Here is a 27782-nt window from a genome sequence, read left to right as displayed (position 1 = left end):
CAGAACAGGTTGCTGCTCCTCATTTTGTAAGAATTTTGGGGTTTAACTGTAACTTGCAAAGAACTTAAATGCTTTAGGCATCAAGTTTCCATTTAAGTGACTTATTAATCAGGTTCCCAACCTCCTCAGCTTGTTTTAGGACTCCAGTTGTCAATACATTTTTAATAATAAAAATAAGTTTGTGAAGTTTTAAGTAGTAGATGAAGTGTTAAAAGTGAGCCCATAGTGTTTGATCCCGTTGTTGGCTGTTCCAATGCTTATAAATGATTACTAAAGTTTGGATTTTCATACTCTAGATAGGAGTGGGTTTTCACTCTCTTGTATTTTGCTTGTTTCTCCACCCACCTAGACCTTTCTCTGACTCTAAAAGATTTGAATCACAGAATTGTAGGGTTGGAAGGGACCTCTGGAGATCATCTAGTCCAACCCCGCTGCCAGAGCAGGGTCACCTACAGCAGGTTGCACAGGAAGGCGTCCAGGCGGGTTTTGAATGTCTCCAGAGAGGGAGACTCCACCACCTCTCTGTCTGTCAAATTGAAGTAATCAATTTGTAAACTTAGCAGATTGTACATATGTAAAAATACGCTTTTATTTGTCCTTTCATCCTGTTCTTTACAATGCTTAATGGTTATATATTGTTTTGAGCTTTGTCTATCCACATAAATCACAATCTGTGCAGAGCCTTGTGATTTCTACAGATGATGCCAGGTGAGGAAAATCCTAATGAATGCTTGAGGATCGCTACCAGTAATAAAAGAAGTTCACAAGTAAAAGAATCAGATTTCTCTGATTCTCTTGCCCAACTTTTTCCTACCTCTGTTTTTTCTAGAACAGTCACTAAAAGTTTTTGTTTTTTTCTTTTTTATGAGTCATTACATATATTAATGACCTCTGGGAAAATATAGTTAATAAGTCTGAGTGGGAGAACTTAATATGCTGTCAACAATCAGGAACATCAACAAAGAAGTTAAACTCCATTTTTTAAGTCACTTGGTCTGTTGATGGGAAACACTTTGTATGTTATACTGGGGCAGAGATAAGCAATGTCATTCTCTTCTCCATATTTGCTCTGTCCTTACATAGTTACAGAATTAAATTGTCATCTTTTCTATCCGAAGGATAGCAAATTTGTCTGTGAATGCTGGGACTGGGAGCCTGAGTCCTGATCCCTAAAGTCCTGGGAAAAAAAAATATTTGATATCTAGGAAATGTTAAAAATACTACCTATAACTCCTAGTGACTAAATCAGTGCCCCGTCACCCTCATGACATTATATTCAATTTCTATTTTGTTGATAGTTACAATTCTAATAGAATAAATGAAGTTTTCATACAGGTTTAGTAGTAGAAATCAGCAGAATTATAATTTGCATGTTTTAACCAGAGGAAACCCATTTAAGTCTAAATAATAAAATTTGTAGCTATGCAACAATGATCAAATTTAATTCTTCTCTTCGTGAAAATGCATCTGCTCCTCTTCATACGAAGAGGAAAACTGATGACTTTATCCTCGGGAATAAAGTGGATGCCAGACATGACAGGCTCTGTCTTGTGTTCAGACCTGACTTTAAGGATAGACTCTGAAGGATGAGTTTACTACAAGCAACATGAAGAGCAGTTTTGGATCTTAAGTGAAGATTAGCCTTGAAATGCCAGCTTGGCATTCGCAAGCTTTCTGTTGCTGGTGTTCCTTGCCAGTTCTAAGTACTGAATATCCCAGTTTATGATGCCAGATGAAAATTAATGGAAGTTATTGTTGCCTCCTAATTTGATTGACTCTATTTCTGTTACGTCTGACCTGGGCTATTTGAATGAACCATCTAGGTGGTTTGGTTGCTGCAAGTTCAACGCTATGATCATGATTGTGAGATACATAGCATTGCGTGAATGTCCTCATTTTCTGTGTAGGTGTCTTTGAAATACCACGTGGCTCTTGGTTAGGTTCTTTCTAACTAGTTCAGAATCTGCACTCTTTTGATAACTAGCAACTTGCCCAACCCTGTATTGATTATGGAAATACCTCTTTATGACAAACAAAATAGATAAAACCAGAGAAACTTGGAAGGCAGCGGGATGATTATGGAATTGTTTGGTAAATTGAATGATCTGTAATTTAATATTGTCACTGAACTATAACATACAATTGTGTTTTAATTTATTTTTTCCTTTTTTTTTTTTTTAAGCTACCTTGTCATGCCATTTATGGGAACAGACTTGAGTAAGATAATGAAGCATGAGAAACTAACTGAAGACCGAATCCAGTTCCTGGTATATCAGATGTTGAAAGGATTAAAGGTTTGCCACTTTTACTATTATTTTGATTTCACAATCTTTTTTTCCTAGTAAGTCATTATGGAGAGCTATAAAGACTTACCTTTTGATAGCAGGATAAAATTTATCTCGCCTTGTGTAGTAAAAGTAATGACATTCTGCATAGGAGTTGTTTTGTGATGATAAATGTTATCTGGGTTTTTTTTTTTTGTGTGATGATTTTGTCCATGGCTTTTTTCAAGCAAAAAGAAGAGGTAGTCATTCAAGATGTATATAGTACATTGATCCAGGATGACCTTGGTTTCCTTATTTGCGTACACCAGAACGTCCCTGCTGTGATTTTTAGTTGCCTTGTCCAGTAGTTGATTGTGGTGCTGCTTTGCCACATCTCTTACTGTGGCTAGTTGGAGAGGCAAGAGACCGAGAATGAAACCACTGTCGCGTTCTGAGGCAGGACTCCCATTGACTTGAGCCCTCAGCTATGTCACCAGCTTCAGATTTGCCTAACTTGAAAATTTTTCCATGTCTCACCAATACTGGTCTATACACTGTTGCTAAGGCACTCTGCACCCAACCTGCTCTAAGTGTATCTTTCTGTGCTCTTATGAAGACTTTTATATATGTGTGTGTGTTTGTGTGTGTTATGTGCATATATACGTGATAGGAGGGGTGTGTGTGGATGTGTGTCTATATTTATACCATACCTATATGTATGGTACATATATAGGTATGGTGTATACATACTATACGTATAGGTATGGTATATATGTACCATGCTGATGTTAAACAGGACTGGCCTCAGTACTGACCCTAGGGGAGCACTGGTAGTGATGGGCCTCTACCTGGGCTTCCTGCCACTGATCACAACCTTTGATCCAGGCAGTTCAGCTGACTCACTTAACTTTTACCTCACTGTCCATTAATGTAACTCGTACTTCCTCTGTCTGTGAGGGTGTTACGGGAGAGAGTTTCAAAAGCCTTACTAGAATCAAGCTAAGCAACACCGACAGTCCTCCCATCATTCACCAAGCCAGTCATCTTATCGTAGAAGGCTAACAGGTTAATCAGGCATGATTTTCTGCTTTGTAAATCCATGTTGACTGCTGTCAGGCTGCTCCTTGTCCTTGTTATGTTTGGAAATGGTTTCTAGAATTACTTGCTCATTACCTTCACAGGGAGTGAGGTGTAGCTGGCCGGCTTTTAGTTCCTTGATCCTCTTCCTCCTTGGCCTTTTTTGACACAAATGATATTTGCTTTCTTCCTATCATAAGGAACATCTCCTGATCACCATGACCTTTCACATGTTATTGACTGGCCTCACAATGACATTGAGTAACTTTCCTTAACTTAGAAGTTACCCTCATGAGTAACTTCCTCAGAGTCCAAGGACTTCTGTTTATCTAGTTTGTTTAAATGTTCCCTAATCTGATCCTGCTCTGCCAAGGGTAAGTCTTCCTTGCTCCAGACTTTCCCAGTGGTCTCAGGGACCTAGGATTTGGCAAATATTACTGGTAAAGATGGGTACCTTGGCCTGATGCTCTGCCCCAGTCAGCAGTGGGCCTGCATTTTCAGAAAGAGTGTGGCCAGCAGGACTAGGGAAGTGACTGTCCCCCTGTACTCGGCACTGGTGAGGCCGCACCTCGAGTGCTGTGTTCGGTTTTGGGCCCCTCAATACAAGAAAGACACTGAGGTGCTGGAGTGTGTCCAAAGAAGGGCAACAAAGCTGGTGAAGGGTCTAGAGAACAAGTCTTATGAGAAACGGCTGAGGGAACTGGGGTTGTTTAGTTTGGAGAAAGAGAGGCTGAAGGGAGACTTTATCGCTCTCTACAACTACGTGAAAGGAGGTTGTAGAGACGTGGGGGTCGGTCTCTTCTCCCAAGGAACAGGCGACAGGACAAGAGGAAATGGTCTCAAGTTGTGCCAGGGGAGGTTTAGATTGGATATTAGGAGAAATTTCTTCACAGAAAGGGCTGTCCAACATTGGAACAGGCTGCCCAGGGAAGTGGTGGAGTCACCATCCCTGGAAGTATTTAAAAGGGGTGTAGATGCGGCACTTAAGGACATGGTTTGGTGGGACTTGGTGGTGTTAGGTTTACTGTTGGACTTGGTGATCTTAAAGGTCTTTTACAACCTAAATGACTTTATGATTCTATTCATCTCTCTTTTATCTCTTGGATTTATACTTCTGTGGACTGCAGAGCCAACAACTACAGCAAAACAACATAGGTTTGAATTTTACTGACTCTCACAAAGATGATTCTAAATGTATTAGCTGTCATATTCTTTATATGTTTTTCTTCCTCATCTTTCTGCTAAGTACTGCTTATTATTGCTACTGATTTTTTTCTTCTATTTAGCTTTTAAAAAATGGACTGTGATTATTAAAGTTCTTATCTTACAACACAAAAAGAAGATACTCTTTAAGCTCCCTGTCCATCTATAACCTACCTTAATGTGGTGTGAAAATGCTTCTCAGTCTAGATTGGTACTGCAGTTCTTAAATTACAGTATCTGCTTTTTGGACATACACTACTGTTGATCATAAAAAGGCTATTACTTCTTTATTATTTTTTTCTTTTGGTGACACAATTCCAAGAGAACAAAAACCTTGACCAAGCTCTGCAGCTTTCAGCCAGGCTTTGCTGCATTGATGGCTGTTTAATTCCCTTTGCTGCTCTGGAGATGCACGTTGTAACAAGGCCGTGGAACTGCACTGTCCGGAATTGAATGTCATTCCTTGGCTGCTGCTTCCACTGTGCAATTTTGGTTTTACGGTCCTGTGCCTGCAACATACAACGTACGAGCAGACTTTGCTCTGCACTCATACGGCAATAAGCGCAGTTGGTGTGTTGGAAGGTGTGTTGCACAGGGCTGTGCTGGTGCAGTGGAAATCCAGAACTGGTTTTGATACAGGAAGGTCTGGCACGTCCATCAGGGTGCTGATTCTTCCAGATCTATATTTGCATTGCCAAACACTATTAAAAATAAATAATATCCCAGGACAGCATGCTGTTCCTGGACAAGAACATCGGGAACAGCGTACCCAAGATTCTTCTGTCTCTCAGTACTTAACAGATACAGAAGGGCAAGTAAATTGTTTTACTCTCGTCACAAAATTTAGTAAATATACTTTGTTGTTGAGTTCTGCATTATTAATTTCTCTTTGATCCTACCTCAGATTTTGTGGTGTTCATTTAGTAGATTTTCACTCACACAGCCTTTTACGTATGCAAAGTAATTATACTTTTTATTCTACAGTTGTGCATTTAAATCCTGTAAGTCCCATTTTACAAACACAGAAACTAAAGCCAGGTTTGGGGAAATTGGCTTTATTTAAACTAGAGGGAATTCACCTCCGATCTGGGCTTTGACTGACGTGCAGTTATCATTTCAGTTTTGTAGTTAGTTCCCTAATTACAAAGCCGTGTACTAATAAGTGTTTTCTCAAGGACCATATAAGCGTAGTGGTCTCTTTAGTTGCAGGTAACTGCCGGGGAAACAGGTTCCCAGCAGAGGTGTGCTATTCACCAGAGATGAAAAGCATCATTTGGGCTAATTTTACAGGCAAGCAATATACGAACTGTAAAAAAATTAGCTTGAGTGTAGTGGAAAGGATGAATAATGAATTTAATTCCAGTGAAATGGCTTAGAAACATATTTTGGTCCTAGTGGCCTAGATTGTCTCACAGAGGCCAACAGAGTGGAGTTTGTGGGCACCGAAGGTTGACACTGAAGTCTGTTGGATCAGTAAATGTGGAAGGCAAGCGGAGCAACTGTGCATGGTTGACACACATCTGAAGAAAACGGAGGCGGAATTAAAGAGGAGATATTGCGTTTGTGTGGCAAGGTCTGGTAGTGAGGGGCTACAGGGGTGGCTTCTGTGAGAAGGCACCAGGAGCTGCCCCAGGTCAGACACAGACAGTTCCAGCTGGCTCCAGAACGGGCACACTTCTGGCTAAACTTCTGTGCTGCATTTAAGGAGGGGTAAAAAATGCTGCATAGCAACTGTGAGAGAGGAGTGAGACAATGTGAGAGAAACAACCCTGCAGACACCCAGGTCAGTAAGGAAGGAGGGGGAGGAGGTGCTCCAGGTGCCAGAGCAGAGATTCTCCTGCAACCCATGGAGAAGACCATGGTGGTGCAGGTTGCCCCCCTGCAACCCATGGAGGACCACATCAGAGCAGACATCCACACTGCAGCCCAGGGAGGACCCTGCGCTGGAGCATGTGGATGTGCCCTGAAGGAAGCTGCAGCCCATGGAGAGCCTGCACCGGAGCAGGTTCCTGGCAGGTTTTGTGGCAAGACCTGTGGCCCACGGGTGACCCACACTGGAGCAGGCTGCTCCTGAAGGACTGCATCCTGTGGAAAGGACCCATCCTGGAGCAGTTCCTGAAGGACTGTAGCCCATGGGAAGGACCCCATGCCGGCGCAGGAGAAGAACGTGAGGAGGAAGAACAGCAGAGACAAGACAACACATAATGAACCGACCACCAGTTCCCACTCCCTGTCCCTCTGTGCTGCTGTGGGTAGAAGAGTCAGGAGTGAAGTTGAGCCTGGGAGAAAGGGATGGGTGGGGAGAAGGTAATTTTAGTTTTGGTTTTTGTTTCTAACTATACTATTATGATATTAATTGGCAATAAATTAAATTGATCTTTTCCCAGTCAAGTCTGTTTTGCCTATGATGGTAATTGGTAAGTGATTTCCCTGTCCTTGTGTTGACCCATGAGCTTTACCATTGCATTTTCTCTCCCTGTGTCCTGCTGAGGAGAGGGAAGGAGAGAGCAGCTCGGTGGGCACCCGGTGGCCAGCCAAGGTCAACCCACCACAGGGGAAAAGCGCAGGAAGTTCTTGATGTAAGCTGCTATTCCCAGAATTTTATAAAAACGAGGGCAGTTCTCATTCCAGTTACAAGGCAACCAGCAGGGATGCTGAGATAGCCTTAGTTAATTGGCATTTCTGGTCTCTGTAGCTGTGTTAGATCTTCGATAAGAAGTGGTTCGCCTGAATATTTTGTCTCTTCCCCCACATTCTTGAAGAGCACAACTGTACTTGCTTTAAAATTAACATCAGGAAATAAGACATTATTCAGCTACTAGACTCTGATGTTTTGTCATTTCCTATTGCACAGGAAATATTTGGGAACAGTCTTTACTGTATCTGTTCCATTAAATTTTGGATTTTTCTTGAACCAATTCATCCAGCTGCAATACTACGCCTAGTTGGAAATATCTTTAAGACGTTCTTGCAGCACTGTCTGTGCTAGGAAGTGGGTTAAGCTGAAAGCAGTGTTGCTCGCCACAGAGAAAAAAGAAAATGGGTCAGCAATTTGTTCCTCCTTTTACAGATATCAGTAATTTAGCTGTTTAAGAAAGGGTGTGCCAAGTTTTGCATGAAAATCTTGTACTTTTTAAGGTCTACTGTATCTGGATTAAACACAGCCCACCTGTGTTTACTTAGATTGCTTTTTTGGTGGGGCAGGGGGAGCAAAGCATACACTTAGCTAGTGCTCAGTTGAGGCATTATAAGGGAAAATAATTGCAACACCTGGGAAGGAGGAATATGCTGCTCTGTAGGTCTTTGTTGTAAAACTCTTTCAGCTTCCCAAGCTAACCTCTCACTTTTGTAATGCATGTCATTTTTTTTGCATCTTTTAGCTTCAATGGACTCCACTTTGGTGTGTTTTTTGGTGTTAACGATGTTGCCTGCAATACGCATTTTTCCTTTGTGTAAAGTACGTAAGCACATTATGGCATCGATATTTATGGCTGGTCCAAGGGAAGAAGGCTGTTCATCATTTTTGTCACATTACATACTTCTATTGTAACAACCTGTTCACATGTGACAGTTAAATGCATGTATAAAAAACTCTGCACGAGTGACGTATTGTGAAGGAATAAGAGAGATTTTTGCTAAGACCCCAGGTCAGTTCCTTTCAGGCTTTCTTTCTACATTCTACCCATAGAATGGTTCTGGACTGGTTTTATACCAAAATGCTCAACATCACAGAATCACGGAATGGTAGGGGTTGGAAGAGACTTTCAGAGATCATCTAGTCCACCCCCCCCGCCAGAGCAGGGTCACCTAGAGCAGGTTGCACAGGAACGCATCCAGGTGGGTTTTGAATGTCTCCAGAGTTGGAGACTCCACCGCCTCTCTGGGCAGCCTGTTCCAGTGCTCTGCCACCCTCAAAGTAAAGAAGTTCCTCCTCATGTTTAGGTGGAACTTCCTATGTTCAAGTCTGTGCCCATTACCTCTTGTCCTGTTGCTGGGCACCACTGAAAAGATCCTGGCCCCATCCTTTTGACACCCATCCTTTAAGTATTTATAAGCATTGATGAGGTTCTCCAGGCTGAACAGACAGAGGTCTCTCCACCTTTCCTCACAAGAGAAGTGCGCCAGTCCCTTAACCATCTTTGTAGCCCTCCACTGGACTCTTTCCAGTAGGTCCCTGACGTCCTTGAACTGGGGAGCCCAGAACTGGACACAGTGCTCCAGATGTGGCCTCACCAGGGCAGAGTAGAGGGGGGGAGGATGACCTCCCTCGACCTGCTGGTCAAACATGTTTGATTTAAAAGATATATTTAAATTGAGGTCAGTGGAAAGTTCATACTGAGTTCAGGAAGATTCATTATCAAGCCCTCAGATCTTTGCTTTGTCAGTTAGTTTATGTTCTTGCCATTTTACTGTCGTCTTTCCATAGAGAATGAAATATTCATTTCTCATGTCACAAGGTGAGCTTTGTAATTTATAAGAATTTAACTTCATCTGTGGTAGGAAAAAAACAACGTGATTTGACACAGCTTAAAAACAATGACATGCCTCTCTTTTGTCTATTTCCTAGTCAGGCCTTAGTCTGGCATTAAATTTTATTTAAGTATGAGCTTGCAACTTGGAAGGGCTTTCATCAATTTTTTTTGTTTGACAGGAAAGCTGTGTATTGTCAAAGAGTACAGAAGGCAAGCTGAACGTAAATGTTTTTGTGTAGGTGGGAAGGGGCTGGAGCTTCCAGCGCTTTCAGTTTTGGGTCCCTCTTCTGCAGGAGTGCCAGCTGGGTTTGCGTTCCCGGGGGCCTGGGGAGGTGGGTGGCAGCCCTGTTTCTTTATTCCTTCAGTATTTGAGAAAGGGCAGATAGCTCTCGTGCCGTACAAACACCTGTTCAAGCTTCTTTTGCCATACTCATGGTAATATTTACCTGCTCCAGTTCTCTCCTTTTGTCATCTCTACTTACTGACTTTTGTTCGTATCTATGTTGTTCTTTCTGCATCTCTGCTTTCCCTTCCCCCTCTCACCCTTTTCCTCTTAAGTTTTTCCTTCCCCGCCAAGTCACTCCTCATTTTCATTTTGCGTGCTGCCTAGAATACTTTCTCCTGAGTCTTTTCTTATTCCCTTTTGATTAGCTTTTTATTTTGTGTAGAGATTGCATATACAGTCAAGAATGCTTAGAATTTAGACAACTGTTGGATAGCTTCCTAGCGCAATCTGAAGCTTGCATTCAAGGATTTATGCGTGCTACCAAAAATTGTCTGTAGGATAATGCACAGAGCTGCTGTGCTCCAAGGCACTTTGCTCACTTTAACAGGGTTCTTGAATCAAATATTGTTCAGGTGAAGTGGTAATAGCATTGTGAAGGATATGCCTGCTCTGGTCTGGATGGTTTTGCCATGTTAAGAGTGAAAAATCTGTCAATAAATGGATAATTTAGTGAGGAGAGTCAGTAAGAATAAGATCCCGTTTCAGAAGGTTATTGAACTGAAATGGAAAATTTTCTGAACAAAGACTGGTGTAATTCCAGTGCTGCTACCTGCCAGGAGATAATAAAATGCAGTTAAAAAAATACTGCTATTGTTAAAGAAATACAGCAGCACAGCGCCAGTATTTCATCTTACAGAGAGGCTGTTGTGTACATTAGCACCAGGAATAAGTGCTATTTCGTGTAATCTCAGTAGTGTTGTATTAAGAGGAGTGTTTAGAAAATATGGGAGTTCTCCCCAAAGTGTTAACATGATTTTGGTGCGGTGAACACTCATAAAACCTTCAGTGGGGTGAGAACACCAGCAAAACCATGCTCTTTCCCCCGCATAGATGAGATTAACTTTAACTAAAGCTCCCAAAGGTGCAGTCCTTTTAATTCACATTTCTACATGCCACATTCTGGGGTGCAGAAATTCCTGGGTCTGCCAGTTATTTCCTTACTATCTACAGTCATACCAGCAAAAATAGCCTATAGAGTATTTTGAGCATCTGCCCTGGAAAATTAGGAGGCTTCAGGGAGAAGACATTGCAATGATTTAGAATGGAAGTAGTCATTCTGATTCCCTTGATCAAGATGGCTATTGGCAGAAGTCGTCAGCTTTTTCCTCTTTTGTTGGGGGCCTAACATTTATTTCTCCACATACGAATGACAAAATTCCTCTTTTTTCATCTGGTTCCTCCCATCCCAATCCACTTCATGCCCATCCGTGACAGAAACAACGTTTAGTAGTTTGCTTGCTGTGGCGGTTTTACAGCCCACATTCTGGGGAGGAGCCCTGCGCCCTCAGCCCCTTGTGTCTGCCCCAGGAAATCCTGTGAAGCACTTTGGCGTTTCCTAGGGCTGATGTTAAACCTTGCCTAATCTGCAAGTAACGTGCAGCAGGAACCGGTCTGCCACAGCTGCCAGGTCCTGCATGAGCTGGGGCATGGCAATCAGCAGTGCGCCTGTGCCGCAGCAAAGCCCTACCACGATCTAGGCTGGATTGGGGAATTGGCGAAGTTGTAGCCATGGGGTTAAAAGAATTGATTCTTTACTTTTTTTTTTTTTCCCCCCCTTGTCTGTTCAGAACCTACGTGACCACATCTGGAGCGCTGTGTCAGGTGTACGAGAGGAAAAAGTAAACGTCAGAGATTTTGGGTTTTGTTCAGTCGCTGCTTTAAAAACTTGGTGCCTTAAATCCAGATCACATGCTGCTTATGATGTATGGGTTTTGTTTAAGTTCAGAAAGCTAAGTCTGAAATGTGGATTGGACCTGTCTGAAGAAGTTGGCTTTGATCTGTAGCTTGGTTTTCTTTTCCCCGGTCCCCTCATCAGGTGGACCGTGAGGATTCCTCTGCAGAGGGGCTGTTGCATTTACAAGGTTAATTGCTCATCTTCATGGCTGCTGGGGAAGAGGACAATGGTTACTGGGGCTATGGCTGGTTGGCAGTCATCCTGCAAAGTTCAGTGCTTCTGTGCATCTCCGTGACACCACCCTGACTGTCCCTGGTTGGTCTTTCCTGGCTCTGACAGCTGGTTCCTAGTAACTCTTTTCCCAGTTATTGTCCCATTCTTCAGGGTGGAATAAAATGAAGATCCTCCATGTGAAGCTGGTGGGATTCACATCTCCTCCATCTTTTCTGGGGACTTTTTAAAAAGCCTGGGGTTGCTTAGTGTCAGTAGCATGAGCCGCAGTCAGTAGCATGGTCTGTGCGGTTTTCAGACCAGGTCCCCACACCTGAAGTGAACAGTACTCGCACATCCCAGGCCGCTCTTGGAAAGCATGTCCTCAATTGAGGACAACTTCCTGCGTTTCGATCCTTGCAAAAGGGGTGCCTATGTCTGAACTAGTTACTAGAGGCTCCCTTTATTTTCCGTGATGAAAATGGTCTCTTCCTAGGGCATCATTCTGCTGGTGAGAGGAACTGTGTACCTCAGCGGGGAGCATTTGGTGACAGTCACGGGTGCAGACATCTGTATTTGGTCAGGTGTCTTCCCAAAAGAACTAGTCCTAGGTGTCCTGTTTGTTGGTTTGACTTTCATGAGCCCTTAAATAGGTCACTGGAAGGTTGATGAAAAGGTTCCGGTAAAGGAGAATGTCTTGTAACGTGACCTCTCCGTGTTTCACTGAGAAAGTATTGAAGCATGTAGTGAGACTTCTCAACTAAGACCTTGACTGGCCTTCATGCTGGTCTTAAATGATATCTTAAAATTCAGTGCTGCTGGAACATATGAATCTAAACTATGATGGCACACCAGAGGCGTCTATTGCAAGAGAGCATTTCTGATATATAAAATAGCAGGATTTATTTATTTATATATATATATATGTGCGTATATATGTATATAGAAATGTAAAAAATTAACTGGAAATGGGATTTTATATATGGGAAGAATTAGAAAAAACTATATGACCTGTTGCAGTACTCAAACTGATTTACTGGTTTCTCATTGTGGGAGGGGAAGGGCAAAATGCTAGTTTAATTATCTGAATGTTAAAAACATAGCTAAAAAGATCTTCTGTGCAATAAATAAACATTTTCTAATTTCAGATTACTTTAGCACCATGAAAAAGTACTTTCTCCCCTGCCTCATTAATTAAAAAATATTTTCTCTTTTTGCAGTATATTCACTCATCGGGCATAATTCACAGGGTAAGTGGAAACAATATAAAAGATGTTTATATTCTGGTAATGTGAGTGGTGTTTGTGTATAAGCATGCTCAAAAATATGCCTGAACTTCTGTTTATAGTGTCTCAATTTACAGTGTTTGATGATGCCTTGGTTTCTTGTTCAGTAGGAACAAAAGATGGCATGGCTGCATCAGTGTAATTTAGGCACTCAAGTTGCGCTGAATACAGCTTAGATTTGGATTTCTTAAATTACTTTGTGAAGTTAAGTTGTAAGCCCCCACAAGAGCAAATAGTGTCTAAACTGAGATGGATAAGAGCTTTTTCTGGCTTTTTTTTTTTTTTTTAATTAAGATTAAACTTTTAAAAGCAATGTTTAAATGTTGTTAAAACATCATGTGAATGTTCAAAGTTGGAGCAGGGGCCAGGGACGAAAACATAGAAACTTAAAAAAATAGTTCAAAATTTTAGAGCCTTCAAAACTTCAATTTTTTTTCTGAGAGAAATTAAGCATCTGATTATTTTTTAATACCTGCTGTGTCTGAAGTCCGCCTAAAATCACTTCTGCACTGTGAAGAAGGAGTTCTGAATAATGCCCCCATGGAACCAAGGAGCAAAAACTGCATTAGAACAGTAGAAACAGGCCATTTGTAATAAAATATCAGGAGTACCACAGAAAGTGCACATTGTATAGTAGCTTTAAGCTGGATGTGGAAACCGCAAACTGCCGAAATAATGTAATACATTGATATTTTTATTTCTACAACTACTGTGATTATGGTCTCAGTGTACAGTTGCTTAGACTTTTTCTAAGCTCCATCTTGATGGCTCTTCAGCATCTTGGTTTCATTACGGTTCTTTGCACCAATTTGTTTCTCTCCAAGGCCCTTCTGATCTTAAAAAATATTCATCTAAAACAGCTGGATGCTTGTTAAAAAGTACAGAGAGAAGATTCTTCCTCTTGTGCTAAAAGGACAAAGGTTTGCAAAGGCTGAAGAGAAACTTATTTCGATTTTTTTTTTTTTTTTTTCTTTCTTTCTTTTTATAACTGTGAATGTCTAAGAGTCACTGACTTTGCAAAATCTTACTAGTCTGCCGGTACTCTTCCCTTTGCTGCTAAATCTGGAAGTACAACTTTTAAAGATCATTAGAAGTCTGTACAAGAGCTGAAGAGGCTTAAGGGATTTTTTTTTTTTTTTTTGGATGTTGCAGTCTTCATTCAATTGACTTCATTAGGAAATTGATTTTCCCACAGAAGAGAGCATAGGCTTTTATGTAAAATCTTATTTGATTCCTTCAGTACTCTTTCTAGGTCTATCAGAGTATGGAACCTTTTTAAAGTATATTTAGATATGCAATGTGTACAGTCCAGAAATAATGAAGGAAATTTACTTTACTCCATCTCAGTATATGTAAATCCTTAACTTTGTGGTGTTAGTATTAAAAACAACAAATTTATGTCCAAACCCCAGTCACAGTAAGGTGAGTGAGTTCCTTCACTGGCAAGTATTTTCCTGACTTCTAGCAGAAAAAAAGTTGATTTGTCTGGGGGGAAAACATACTGGAAAAAAGCCAAGCATACGCAAGTTTGTGGTTTTGTTTCTGTTATTTTTTATATTTAATTTTCTAATTTAGATTTATGACATCGTTTTACCTGTTGCAGTTCTAAGTAGTTGTATCAAAAACATTAAACCTAAATGAAAGAAAGAAACAAAGTGTGCTTTATTGTGCTTGCTGTAAAATAAATAAATAACATCCATTTCAAATCTGATTACAGGATCTAAAGCCTGGAAACTTGGCAGTAAACGAAGACTGTGAATTGAAGGTAGGATATGTTTATTTGAAAAGACAGATGTATTATAAAAACACCACAGAAGACAACAGGTGAAACAGCTGTAGACATGCTGGCTGGTTTCGGTGATGGGCCAGGCTTTCAGCGCAGGGGCTTTGAGGAGCCATGGAGAAATAGGGGAACGCTGGAAAATGAAAGGGAAGAGCATCAGATGGGTAGTGGTAACAATCTTGGGGAAAAAAAAAAAAAATTACGAGAGGCTGCTCCTTATAAGTATTTTCCCATTTGTCTGACTTCAGTTGCCACAAGAATAATTAAGTATTTATTTAAGAAATAAAGTCCTGAGTAGTGAGAATCTGTTCACCTCCTGTTTGTATGTCCTTGACTGACATAAAAACTGAGAGGGGATCTCATCAGTGCTTATAAATATCTAAAGGGCGGGTGTCAAGAGGATGGGGCCAGACTCTTCAGTGGTGCCTGGCAACAGGACAAGGGACAATGGGCACAAGCTGGAACACAGGAAATTCCATCTCAACATGAGGAAAAACTTCTTTACTTTGAGGGTGGCGGAACACTGGAACAGGCTGCCCAGAGAGGCTGTGGAGTCTCCTTCTCTGGAGGTATTGGAAACTTGCTGGGATGCGTTCCTGTCCAGCCTGCTCTAGGTGACCCTGCTCTGGCAGAGGGGGTTGGACTAGATGATCTGTGAAGGTCCCTTCCAACCCCTACCGTTCTGTGTTTCTGTGTGTTTCATATGAATGGCAGAGGCGATGATCAATTTCTGAGATCATTCTGGAGCCAAGCACAAGAAATGGCTGTGCCTCAAGCTAGAAATGTTGCCCAGGATGTCCCAGATGAAAACATCCAGTCCCGACAGGACGCTCCAGGAAACTGGTACCCAGCACTAACTGGGGAGAGATGGGGGTTGACCCCAAGATGTAGAGAAGGATTTCTGGTGAGGAAGTCATTGCATTCATGGCTTTGTGGGAGCAGTTGCTGAATTGGGTCCCTCCCGCTGGGCGAAGGACAGTGTAAGAACTGAAACTGCTTCTGTGTGTTTGGCATTGGTGGAGCGGTCCACACCACAGCTGTGTGCCCACAGCAAGGGCGTCTGCGTGACAGTAACAGCCTCTTCCCGTGTGATGGGTGTGTTGCAATGAATATCGGTATATTTTTATGCAGTCACTCAACTAAAAATACTTTTCAAGAAAAATTCATGGTGTGGTTACAGTTGGAGAAGAGCAGTAATGGAGAACTGTTTTTATAATACGTTGCAGCTAATCACTTCAGAGAAGCATGAGAGGAATCACATGCTGCTTGCCATGAACGAGAACATCTTATTTCTTTGAAAGTGATTCCTTCTGCACTGTTACAGCTAACAGTAGTATCAATTGCATGTAGACTACAGTGTATTTCATAGCAGGAATAAATCAGTTGTGCTTCATTTTTCCTCTTAATTGAAGTAGTGAGGGGAAAAAAAAATATTAAATCCCTAATTCAGACTCCTGTAGTTCAGCTATTGGCTGTTTCTGCCACTATGCTGCACGAGAGGTGCCTTTGATGACATTTGTTGTATTACCTGGTTGCTGCTTTTCTGGAGTGGGGCAGGTATTGGCGTGTGCCGTGAGTCCCTTCATCCTCCCCATCGGGGCTTCCCTCCAGAGATGGGTGGGAGGATGGTGCACACCCACACCCCTTCCCAGTGTGGAAAGTGGCCTTTGGTGGCATGCCCCCTTGGAGACCTGGTCTGTGGCACCCACTGCGGAAAGTTATCTGTCCTGAAGCACAGCTGTTGCCGCTTCCTTGGAAGTGTTCTCAGTAGAGTCCGTCTGAGTAGTAATTCTTCTCCTGCACAACGTTTGTCATCTCAGGCCTCCTTCTAAATCATTGACCTGAAATACTGAATCTGAGCAGTTCTGGTTGCAGCTTTTTAGATACACTGGAAATTTTCCAAAGCCTGTTAGAGTGGGTGTATTTGTACTTCAGAAATAATTATGCAATGTACCCTGACCAAGCAAAAATGCATCTATGTGTCTGCGTAGAATTAACTTTGTTATAAAAAAGCCAATTATTTATTAGGAAATAGAATTATGTAGTACTCAACACTGCTTGTTTTATGAATCTAGTTTATTCTCTTGAGTGTAGAGATAGTAGCCTCAGACTGCTTCCAGTCCCCAGTCAATTCTATTCTTGTATTTTAATAGATAGTTATTGATTTTTAGAATTGTTTTTGTCACCTATCTTCTCTTAGCTCTAGCAATCTGAAAGGCTAGTCAGGGTTTTTCAGTTAATTACAAAATCAAGCTACATCTTCTGTGCTGTGCTTGAATCATGACTGGCCTATACATCCTCACCAAACAACAGTAAATTTGAATGAGGGCATTTCTGTCCTGATATCAAAGGACATTTAGGTCTTATCGCCAAGGTTTCCTCCCTAAAAGAGACATAAGACTTTATGGGAGTAGTTAGTTATGTGGGAATTCCAGCTTTGAATAAATATAAAAAGTCTTAACTGTACAAGCTTGGAGATACAGAAGAAGATCAAAGGTTGTGAAGCACTCTCTTAATTAAAAGTTGATGTAACACTGCAAAAATGTTTTTCAGCATATAACATACACATTATATACTTGCATGTAGCTGTTGTAGTACATTTTTTTGCTCTTTGGAGACTGACCTGAATGTTTTGCATCCTGTCATTTCAGAATTTCCCTATCTAACACAAAAAGCTGTTGTCTCCTCCTGGTTTGTAGGTGGCCAAATGCTGAGCGGGTCTCAGAGTGATGGGGGGTGGGTGGGGAAGAGGATCTTGAAAAAACAGTTTACGTGTTTCTCTTCCCTCCCCCCCAGCAGTGCAATTGCATTTTGAGATGCAGCCCAGGTCTAACATATTCTTCCAAGAATCTTCACTGTATCTCCGTATTTAACACGATTTATTTTTCTGTTACCTTGGACATTTTTTAGCTTTTAGATAAACCGAGGCAAATAATTCTGTATCGGAGCACAATTTTGTGAAACGACAGGGAGAATATGTAGTGTTAAGCTTTAGGTTTTGTTTCTTGACTCTGAGTGCAATGATGCTGTCCTTGGTTGTACGATGAGCTCTGATACCACATGCAGAAGAAAAGTGCACATTTGCAATTAGGAAATATTGGTTGTCAAAAGGCAACTCTGGTCTATAAAAAGAAAGCACAGGACCACGCTGCCAGGGATAGTCCAAGCCTTTTCTCTCATGTCTATGCACTCAGCAGCTTCCCTTGCATCAGCTCCGGCGGCGGGGAGACTGTAAGCAAGTTGGAACAGTTCCTTGAATTGGTAATAATTAATAGGTGATCAGTTTTATTTTCCACAATGAGCTTTCTGGCTCCCTTGTCTGATGCTCTCAACTGCTACATAGGAATCAGAAATGTGACAGTGAAGAGTGCCTTAGGGGAAATCACTGCCCTTTCTGCAGTCTTGAAGTTACAAGTTATTTTTGTTACCGTTACTGAAGCAAGTTAGGAAAATTAAGTTTGCTGAGTAGAAGGGGAGCTTATCCTTGAGGGAAATTTGCTCTCTCTTTCATAATTCCTGCATTATAAAAAGGAAACTTTGCAGACTTCCTCTGAAAATTGCTTTGGAAGTTCCAGCTGAAAAGTTGAAGATTGGAATATGAGAATAATAGTTTCATGTGAAGATTGTTGCTGAAGTTGTACCATGTTAATATTAAGTACTAACTATTAAGTTAATATTAAGATACACTTGTTCCTGAGCCTAATGAATATGTAAATGAAAAGAAATCCCAAAGTTAATACATATTGCACAAAAATTCTCACTGTCATTTTCTGCTTTTACAAAAATACAAACCCAGACTATATTTTAGCTGTCTCCAAGTGTCACAAGCCTTGGTATGTAAAAGGCGTAAAAAACTGTGACAGAATAGAAGGTACCACATGTGGCTTTTTAACTATTACGTAAAGCTTCCTTTTTTTTCCATCCCTTCCATCTCTCCTCCCATGTTACTGGGAAGATATAATGTGTGTTGTATGTGTAGAATAAATTTGAAAGCTGTATATAAAAGTGTATTTTGTTACTGCAAATATTTTGATTCCAGTAAATCTTCAGTACCCAAAGTTCTGAGGGGTAACTTCGGCTGTAATCAATTGTATTTTATCGGTAAGAACAAAAATCCCTCCCTTGGCATCCTATTCCTGTTCTTAAATAGGTAGGTAATCAGCAGTTACAGGGAAGATATGGAAATGATGTTTCAAGTATGGCAATAAAGATAAGCCATAACATTTTATACTCCTGATCTATGAATGAAAACATAATTTTTCTTTCTGCTAGTTCTAGAGAATGATGAAACTATCCTGAAATATTTCAAAATGTTTAATTACAGAGAGCGTTACAAGCACATCACTCTTGGTATGTTAATGCACAGGTGCTCCTAGTAAAAATGCCTGCCCTGTCAATATATATGAGGCCCGATACACGTGGAAACTAGTGGCTGTTCATGCAAAGCTGCATATTCAAGTATCTGTGGACAATGATGATTTATCCTGAATAGGCTTTACTTCCCCAAGACCCCTGCTTCTTGTAAGAAGCATGAACTTCCTCATAAACTATGAAGTGACTGTCATTCCAGGAGTGTCCCTCGCTGTTGGCCGCATCTTTTGGCACCATCTTTTGAAGGTCCGTAGAGATGGGCCTTTACGTTAGCCAATTTTGTAGAAGTTGATGAAAGGCCATAACGTTCATTTTTAATCTTGCTGCTGTACACATTGCTATATCTAGAGATAAATATCTGAGAGTCTTAGAAATAAGATGAGTTGCGCATAATCCCTTAAAAGAATTGCATGGACCTTGCGTTTGTTAGAGGGTTGTTCTGTAGTTGACACGGTAGGTTGGGGAAAACTCAGTAGGACTAAATACTGGTAATTCCTTACTCTTCTTGTATGTTTTCAGTGTGACCTAGAGGAAGCTTTTCCTTGTATGAAAATGCATAAAAAAAGAGAATTATTCCTGCTTACTTCAGAATATTATTCGAACACACTCTTGAATAATTATGCCACCTGGGATATGAGAGCAACGGATACCACCTAAGGTGGATGCTGTTAGTTTAGCCCTAACAAGCTACAATAGTCATTCCATGGCCAGGGAATTTTTTGCATTGAATGGGACCCATATCTTTTTAATTAATAATTGAAGAATTTATTCTTTCCTTTACTGGTTTTACAGCCTTTAGTGTTGCTATAGGATTATCTAACATGGGGAAAAATATTGTAAAGCTCCTTGCTGCTTCTATCTTCATTTTTTCAAATGAGAACAAGATGCTTCAATGAGGAAAAAGATGCAAAAATAAGCCAATCTCTGCAGAATGCTCCAATTCTTTTATTTTCTGCATTTGTATGTATAAATGTATAAAACAGATAACTGTCTGTTTGATCGGGATGTTCTTTGTGCTTCCCCTACAGATTCTGGATTTTGGATTGGCGAGACATACAGACAGCGAGATGACGGGTTACGTGGTTACAAGGTGGTACAGAGCCCCAGAGGTCATCCTGAACTGGATGCATTATACACAAACAGGTCAGTGTCTCTTCAGAAAAGCCTTGATAGAGCTGAAGCCTTTACTGAATCAGACAACGCATAAGGAAATCTTTGTTTCTGAAGTGAATGGTAAATTGGAGGTGGAAATGACAAAATAATGATGCAAAGCTTCCTTGCAGATGAATTGCAGGTAATGGGTTGGTGGTTGTGAGTTTCGGGGCTTTTTTGTATATTTTCTGAGTAACAGAAAGTGCAATACAACAGAAAAGCAATACAGATGTATACAGATGTGACAGTCTGGTCTACCTTCTTGTGTTCTGCACTGACTGTCATCTTCCTGCAAAGATTGTGCTGGTTGTAACTCAAACAGACAAGGTAAAATGGGAGAAGGAGGGAATTCGAGTAACTCTAGGATAGCTATGGAAGTTTCTGAAAGCATTGAAAATTTACTTCCCACGTGCATCTGCCTGTTACTGGCAGTATTTCTGTTATCTCCCGTTTGCTAATTAGGAAGGCTGGTAGTTTTGCCTATACTGTTCATCATGTTTGGCAAGGCACACATCATTTTGTAACCGCCTATAAAGGTAAATTTTACACTTCTTTAAAATATGTTTTAAATTAAACTTTATGTACATTTAAATGGCCACGTATTCAGCAATTTAATGTGACTGTTGGTCTTTTTTTCAGTTGACATCTGGTCTGTGGGCTGTATAATGGCTGAGATGATAACGGGGAGGCCTCTGTTCAAAGGAAATGATCGTATCCTTCAGTGAATTTATGACACTAATGTAAGAAAATGATGAGAGGTTTTTATGTGACACAGTAGGTCTGTTCAAAAACTGATGAGCATAAATTGAAATGAATAGTAAAATGGCTTGCACCTTTCTCATTAATTGGTTATTTAATATCTGTACCACTTTTGCACATCTGCAAATTAAAACTTGTGTTATTGAACTTTTTGAATAGAGAAAGAGAGGTGGTCTTTGAATCACATCTCAAATCATCAGGTAAAAGGTTCTGTGATGATAGAAAAGGCATATTTTGACTTTTTTAGTAATTGATTCCACAACTCTGGAACACGCACAAAAGATTCAGCTGTAGTATACAGAGTTACGTGCACGTGCTAGTCCATTTCATGCATTTTGAGACTTTTGCCAAAAAAGGTTATGTAAGTAATACCTAGTAAAATGTTTTAGATTTACAAAAAGAATCTAGTCCTATCATTTAATTGCTGTGGAATTAAGAAAATAGTTAAGATTAAACCATAATTCAACCTCAACTTCATAGACAGTAATAGCTGTGATAGTTAATAGAAGACAGTGTTAATAGAAGACAGCAAGAATTTTTTACTTTTATTTTTGTTTTCCAGCTGTGTATGTTTGACACCTCAGCCTAATAATTTGCACTGCTTTTCTCCTTGTGGAGGGGAGGCTTTGCTTATCTGCAAATACTTGTTTACAGAATCACAGAATCACAATTGCTTCATTTTAGTCATATTTGTATCTAAGTACTTACGTGTAAGATTAAGACTTCATTGCATGGATCATATTATTCTGATTTAGTGAGGAAAACCATAAAAAAGGAAGATTGCATTCACACAAAAAAATGACAGGGACTGTGGAAAAGTAGAATACATCAGATTATTTCAGCTGTACAGATTTTAAGGATGTGTTAGTTCTTAACAAGGAAATACAAGAATGCCTGCCAAAGAACCTTGAGCATTCTGGTACATAAATAAGGAAATGAATGAGTCATAATTTTCAAGTTGCACTGTAAATGTAAGAGTGGAAAAGCTAGCATTTTAGTCACACTGGGTTCTGCAGATTTCAGAACTATTGGCTGAAGTTCTACGTCCTGGGTTACAAAGCAAATTACCGCAGCATCATAGTCCTTGCTGGCCTTTGAGTATATGAATGGGGATTACCGGTTGCCAGGGAAATGCAGCCACGGGTTCAGCTGTGGGCAGGTGAATAAGAAAACACCTAACTTAAGGGATTTTTGTTTTAGTAATAGAAATAGGTTATCCTGCAAACTTGGTTTGGGATTTTATTATTTATTTATTTATTTCATCAGCATTACCCACCATCTCTGCCTTCTGCAGAGGTTGGCAGAATCCTCATGTGCCGATCGCTTGTCTGGCTTCTGCCTTCTCATCCGCTGCTCTTACCAGCGTAGCAAATGAGTCATAAAGCTGTTCTCTGCAGCATTAGCCTCCTGTGATTATGGTGTTTCTTCTTTGAAACAGCTAATGGTGTTCCTAATTAATCTGTGCTGGTTTAGGACACAGAAGACTAGGGAGCATTCTGTTGCCTTACCTCAGTGTCTCCAACATCTCAGCCTCTGGAATTGAGCTAAGCATGTGGGAAATGAGGGGGGGAGGGATTAATTTTTTTTTTCCTTCCTTTCTCCAAGTTTCTCAACATGGAGAGCTAACACAGACTGGTTTCCTCTGATTTTTGTTCTGTTTATCACACCATCTGATGTTCTCTGTGACTTTTCCTGCCTCTATGTCACCTAAGTAACGGATAGACCAGGGCGATGCATGCGATGCATGTGTTGATTGTTCAGATACTCCAATAATTTTGGACTGATTTTGACGAAAAATATAGAGGAGACCTGATGATATTAGAGGAGTTTGCAAATGATTCCATTATGTGTTCCTAAGTTACAGGATATTTTATTTCAAATGCTTTCAGTGTCTTTGCCTTTTGCAAGAAAAACTGAGAACTTTCGTCTCATCTTTTATAAATCTTCTGTTCAGTCCTTGCATTATGACTTTTGCTTTATTCTCCAATAGCGAAGAAACTCAAAATTTTTGCAAGGTGTTTAGTTTTATGGAGAAAGACTTTTTTCCTTATTTCTGGTACTCAGATCTGGACCAACTCACAGAAATAATGAAAATAACAGGTACGCCAACTCAAGATTTTGTTCAAAAACTGCAGAGTCAAGATGTGAGTATTCTTCTTTGTCAGTTGATTTTACATGTCTTAATTTGGCTTAAGCCACGCTTAGTTCTTAGACTGGCTGAGATAATATGTATTGACTACTGAAATGACCCCTGATGGTACATCTCTGTCTTGAAATGCTTTGCACGCCCAGAATAGCTACTGGAGATTAAGGGGGCAATGAAAATTATCAGGACACTTGAAAAATCCAGATATTAAAATACGTCAAAGTTTCCAGTGTGTACCATGCAAACAGTTGAGCTGATGCATTACTACCTTTATCGGAAACATACTGAAAACATGAACCTATTTAGAAAAAGCAGTTGTTCTGTAGGTGTCTCTGACTTGGTCTTTCCTATTCTTGTGTGGAAGTCCTTCTAGAATCCTGAAGCCCCTACTATAAAAAAACTAAAATTAATCATTAGACTAACTATACAGTTTAAATACTAATGAATATAAGTGTAAGGTTCACTTCTAGAGATTCCTGTAAACTCACTATGACATTCTTTCAAATTATGCGTACATTTTTATTCTAATTAATACATTAAATATTTGGCATTAATAATTAAAGCTTTACATTATCATTTTTTGAACTGTTTTAAGGCTTGATTTTTTTAAAAAAAGTTCAACAAGAAGGTGAAATGTAACCAAGGTTTTATAATCAGGGTTTATGACCCCAAAAAAATCCATTTGTACAATGTGCTATTGAAGCATTGTTGAGTTACCCATTAAGCATACAGTTGATGTTGTCACATTACAAAGGCAGCAAAGGTCTAATTTAATATTTGTGTTTCTTTTAAGGCAAAAAACTATATCAAAAGCCTCCCAAAAGTCCAGAAAAAAGATTTTGCATCCATCTTGAAGTACGCAAATCCTTTGGGTAAGACAGTTTGTGTGGATGTTGTACCATTTGTCTTGTTCTTGTGTTTGCATTGGAGGCAGCAGCAGTATCAGTCATGTGATAGGTTATGTGATGGTTCTCGGGCTTTTCTCTCCTGCTTTCCATAACTCATAACTTTGATTTTAGTGTCTGAACTTTGCCAAGTTTAGACTCTGCCAAGAATCAGATGTTTCTCAGAAGAGTCAAAAAAGAAGTAGTTTGTGTTTTAGGCTTCAGTCCAGCATCTGCTTAATGGTTTTACTGGAGCAGCTTTCTCAAAAGCCCTGAGAAATTAAATACGTGTAATAAATTTTTGTGTATTGTATTTGAAATATAATTCTGAAAGCTCAATCTGGTCTACAGTAGAAATGCAAGCAACTAAAAAGCTGACATTTTAGTCATGGAATGAATGCATCCTGAGAAACATCTGTGCATTCCTGAGAAGCACTGGCTTGGATCTGATAGATATAAGCAGCCAGAAGAGTGTACATGTGTGCATAACAGTAACATGACTCGAGGCAGCCAGAGCTCTGAGATGGCTCTGCCAAAACCTCATCCATTCCCCAATGACCTGAATGCCCACAAAGCCATCTTTATTAGAATATCAGTTGGGATGATTGAATCTTCTCAATTTAAGATGTTAACATTGTATGTTCAGATGCAATAGAAATAAACATGATAAGCAGCTCTTAACCCTGCCTGCATGGTTAGCTCACTGACCTTCTCAGCTACAGCAAACTCTACACATTTCCATTTAGTTTTTAGGATGTTTCTTCCTATCAATTCTGTGCCCATCTGGCTGCTCCTTACACAGAGAACGAGCAACTGCGCATGGTCTGAGTGAGGAGGCTGGAGAGAATCCACAGTGTGGCAAGCAGGAGCTGCAGCATCCTGTCCTGCGCTGCTGCCTCTTCTGCCTTTCAGCTGCTCCACCCAACCCAGGAACGTTCTTTCAGGATAGAAAAACAGAGAATAAACAAATCATTCATCATATCTGTTTACGCTAACCCGTTTTAACAGTCTAACAGTGAACCTGATCCAAAATCTACCGGATAGGAACACAGAAGATTTTCATTAATTGTTTTGGCTGAGGTCAAAAACACATAAAGTCAGCACTGAGATTCTGAGCGTGGACAACTGTCTTGTCTTAGTGAACTTCAGAGCGTACTTGGCCTTGGATTTGGTCACACACGGAGCAGTTCTCATTAGCTCTACACCCACCTGTTCATTCTGCTGCTGTCAGGTCGTGATGTACCTGAGAACCACAACACCGTGGCAGCAGTGATGAACAACACCTGGGAAAGCCCCGAGCCCAGCGGTGCTGGAGCAGAGAAGTCATTAGCTGAGGCGATGTGGCTGTACTGCATACAGAAGCAAGGGAGCATCTCTGCGTTGCATCAGGCTTTGTACACGTCCCGCCTTACTCACAACACTATTTTGTCACACAGATGGGCTCCAGTGGCTATAGGATCAACACCCAATTTATTCTGCTTTATAACTCTGTGTATTTATTTGAAATATCTCCAGGACAACGTTACTGTGTACTAGCTGGAATGAGTGGCGTGATTTGAATGCAGTATTTGTATTCTCTCAATAGCTGTAAACCTTTTGGAGAAGATGCTGGTGCTGGATGCAGAGAAGCGAGTCACAGCAGCTGAGGCTTTGACACATCCTTACTTTGAGCCAATTCACGATCCTGAGGAAGAAATTGAAGCTGAGAAATATGATGACACATTTGATAACATGGATCTTCCGCTAGATGAGTGGAAGCGTGAGTTTGGTTTTGTGATGTTTTCAAAAATGACCAGATAGAAAAGCCATCCAGAAATAGGAATATTCCCCTTTACAAATTACTTTCTCTGCTTTTGATGGAACAGAGTAATTAGACAGCATTAAGATAGAGAAACGCTATTGATAAGCCAGTGTTCCTCTTGTCAAGTCCTCCTGGAACAATCCCCAAAGGTTTCTTCTCTGCCTCATAACAGAGGCTCCCCTTCTCCCTCTTCCCCCCCGCTTCTCCCCCGTGTCTATCCTCCCATCTTCTGCAACATAGGAAAGGAACCATTTCTGTAACATGGTCTTTCCAGTGGATAGGACAGGTGAACAGATTCCTCAACTGTTGCTCTATAGGACTGCAACGGTTGCTGTCTTAATTTTAAGTGAGGTTCTCTGAGAGGGAGACAACATACCTGTCTCAGCAGGGATTTAAGTCTGAATCTAGTTTTCATCTAGCATCAGAGGTTTTTATTTTGGCTTTTAAGTGAGGACTTGACTTTTAAAGCTGATGTGCTGTGTAGTTCTTTCTGAGGGTATTGCCCCCTATACTGTAAAGTCAATGCTCACATCTCTTTGAAAGCACCTATGACATTTCAGTATTGGGCGACTTCTTCAAATCTGAAGTAGTGAAAAAACGATCCTTGTTTCCCATACTTTTTGTACTCTTTCTCTCTTTTTTGCCTGAAGAGGTCTCTCTCTTCCTGACCTACATCAGAGCCTAACCGTGCTGGGGATTGCACCTTGCTCGTATCTGTGCAGAGGCAGATCTGGGCAAGAGGCAAGAAGCGGTTCTTTTCTAGTTAGACCAGCAAGACTGTTTATTCTGTTGTTTTCCAGGCATTACATATAAAGAAATACTGAACTTCAAGGCGCCACAGACATCGGAGTCAAAGGAGACAGCGGTGTAATTGTACGACTCGGTCTTTTCAGAACTCAGAAGAAAGCAGGAAAGTTGTAAATGTTTGTGATACTTCAGGTGTATAAAACTTTTATAAATAAACTGGATGTAATCTGTTTCATCTTCACTGTCAGAAAGAGCAATGTCTTTTACTCGCATGTGAAAGTTGGTGCCTTTGGAAGTAGCGTTTTGAAACCGTCCAGAAACTTATTCTTGCCTACAGCTTCCTTCTTCTGCATGAAAGGATTCCGACTGTGATAACCTGGTGCCATCCTCAAAAAAGCAGGTAGGACTAATTCTTCAAACCAGAGATCAGAAGTTACCACCCCGGGCAAGCTGAGACACCAAACTCTCCAAGGCCATTGAACTGTCTTGAATACAGGAAGCATTTGTGTGACTTCCTCTGGAATATTTCATCTTGGTAAGATGCCTGGGAGGCTAATCAGGCTTCTGCTACCTCAGCTAGTGCAGCAGGTAGCAGAGAGAGAGCCTGAATGAATGCCTGTGTGTGACCCCTGTCCTATATGAGTGGAGGACAACTTGAGCTCGGACGGTTCTCACAGATCTGGGCAAGAGGCAAGAAGCGGAGAAGTGTCAGTGTCCTAGATTTTTTCAAAGTAAACCAGTGTAGCAGGACAAGCTTTGACAAATGCACTAGATGAACAGTTGCTAGACAAGCAATCACGGTCAAGGGGTACAACATTTTCCTCTGGATGCAGTGCAGTCTCTGTGTAGACTAGGGATCAAGGATTTCCAGGGAGAAATTATGACTTTCTGAAATTTTGTAACCTCTTTAGCATCTTAGTATTGAAATGATCACTGAAAAAGTACATCTTGTTGGAGGACGTCCTGGTTATAGAATTAGCGGTGCTGATTTTAGAAATAAAGGTGCATGTGGGTCGCATTATAGAGAATAAAATGAGGGTAAAAATGCTACGCTCGGCTGTTTGTTGGGAATACCTGCAGCAAACTGCTGTTTTTTTCACAGCGTATAGAGGTGTTGCCAGGTGCAGAATAACAACCGTTCCTTTTTTTAGCCTTTTTGAACTCATCTTACCTGGGGGGGAACCCTCAGACCTTCTGTTGGGAGGTGCCTTACCAGAGAGAGTCAGCTTCCGGATGGGATATTCATTAGACACTTTGTGAGTTCCTCTTACTGTCTGGGTTCGTTTATTATATTTTCCTAGGTGCTTAGTTTGTAATAATCTCGCAGAGGTAGGAAAAAAAATTGGCAAACCTTTGGTGAAGAATTGCTTTCTGAGATTGCTTGCCCTTGTTAAAGATAATCTCTTTACAGTTGACTATTTGAATGTGGATTATTCCCAACGCAATA

General features: G+C 40.7%; 1 protein-coding gene across 1 annotated transcript in view; it reads left to right on the top strand.

Annotated features, from left to right (window-relative positions):
- Window positions 1-26576, top strand: part of MAPK12 (mitogen-activated protein kinase 12) — a 38735-nt gene extending 12159 nt beyond the window's left edge. The window contains exons 4-12 of the mRNA XM_074592071.1: window positions 2183-2294; window positions 12627-12656; window positions 14410-14457; window positions 19875-19989; window positions 20638-20709; window positions 22822-22901; window positions 23697-23775; window positions 25373-25546; window positions 26389-26576. Of these exons, the coding sequence (XP_074448172.1) occupies window positions 2183-2294; window positions 12627-12656; window positions 14410-14457; window positions 19875-19989; window positions 20638-20709; window positions 22822-22901; window positions 23697-23775; window positions 25373-25546; window positions 26389-26459 (781 nt within the window). The 3' untranslated portion in view covers window positions 26460-26576. The remainder of the gene's footprint in view (window positions 1-2182; window positions 2295-12626; window positions 12657-14409; window positions 14458-19874; window positions 19990-20637; window positions 20710-22821; window positions 22902-23696; window positions 23776-25372; window positions 25547-26388) is intronic.
- Window positions 26577-27782: the final 1206 nt, after the last annotated feature.

The sequence above is a fragment of the Larus michahellis genome, chromosome 1 (genome assembly GCF_964199755.1).
Source record: "Larus michahellis chromosome 1, bLarMic1.1, whole genome shotgun sequence".
Classification (NCBI taxonomy): Eukaryota; Metazoa; Chordata; class Aves; order Charadriiformes; family Laridae; genus Larus; species Larus michahellis.
The sequence above is the reverse complement of the archived record's forward strand: the minus strand, read 5'-3'. Positions and strand labels throughout refer to the sequence as shown.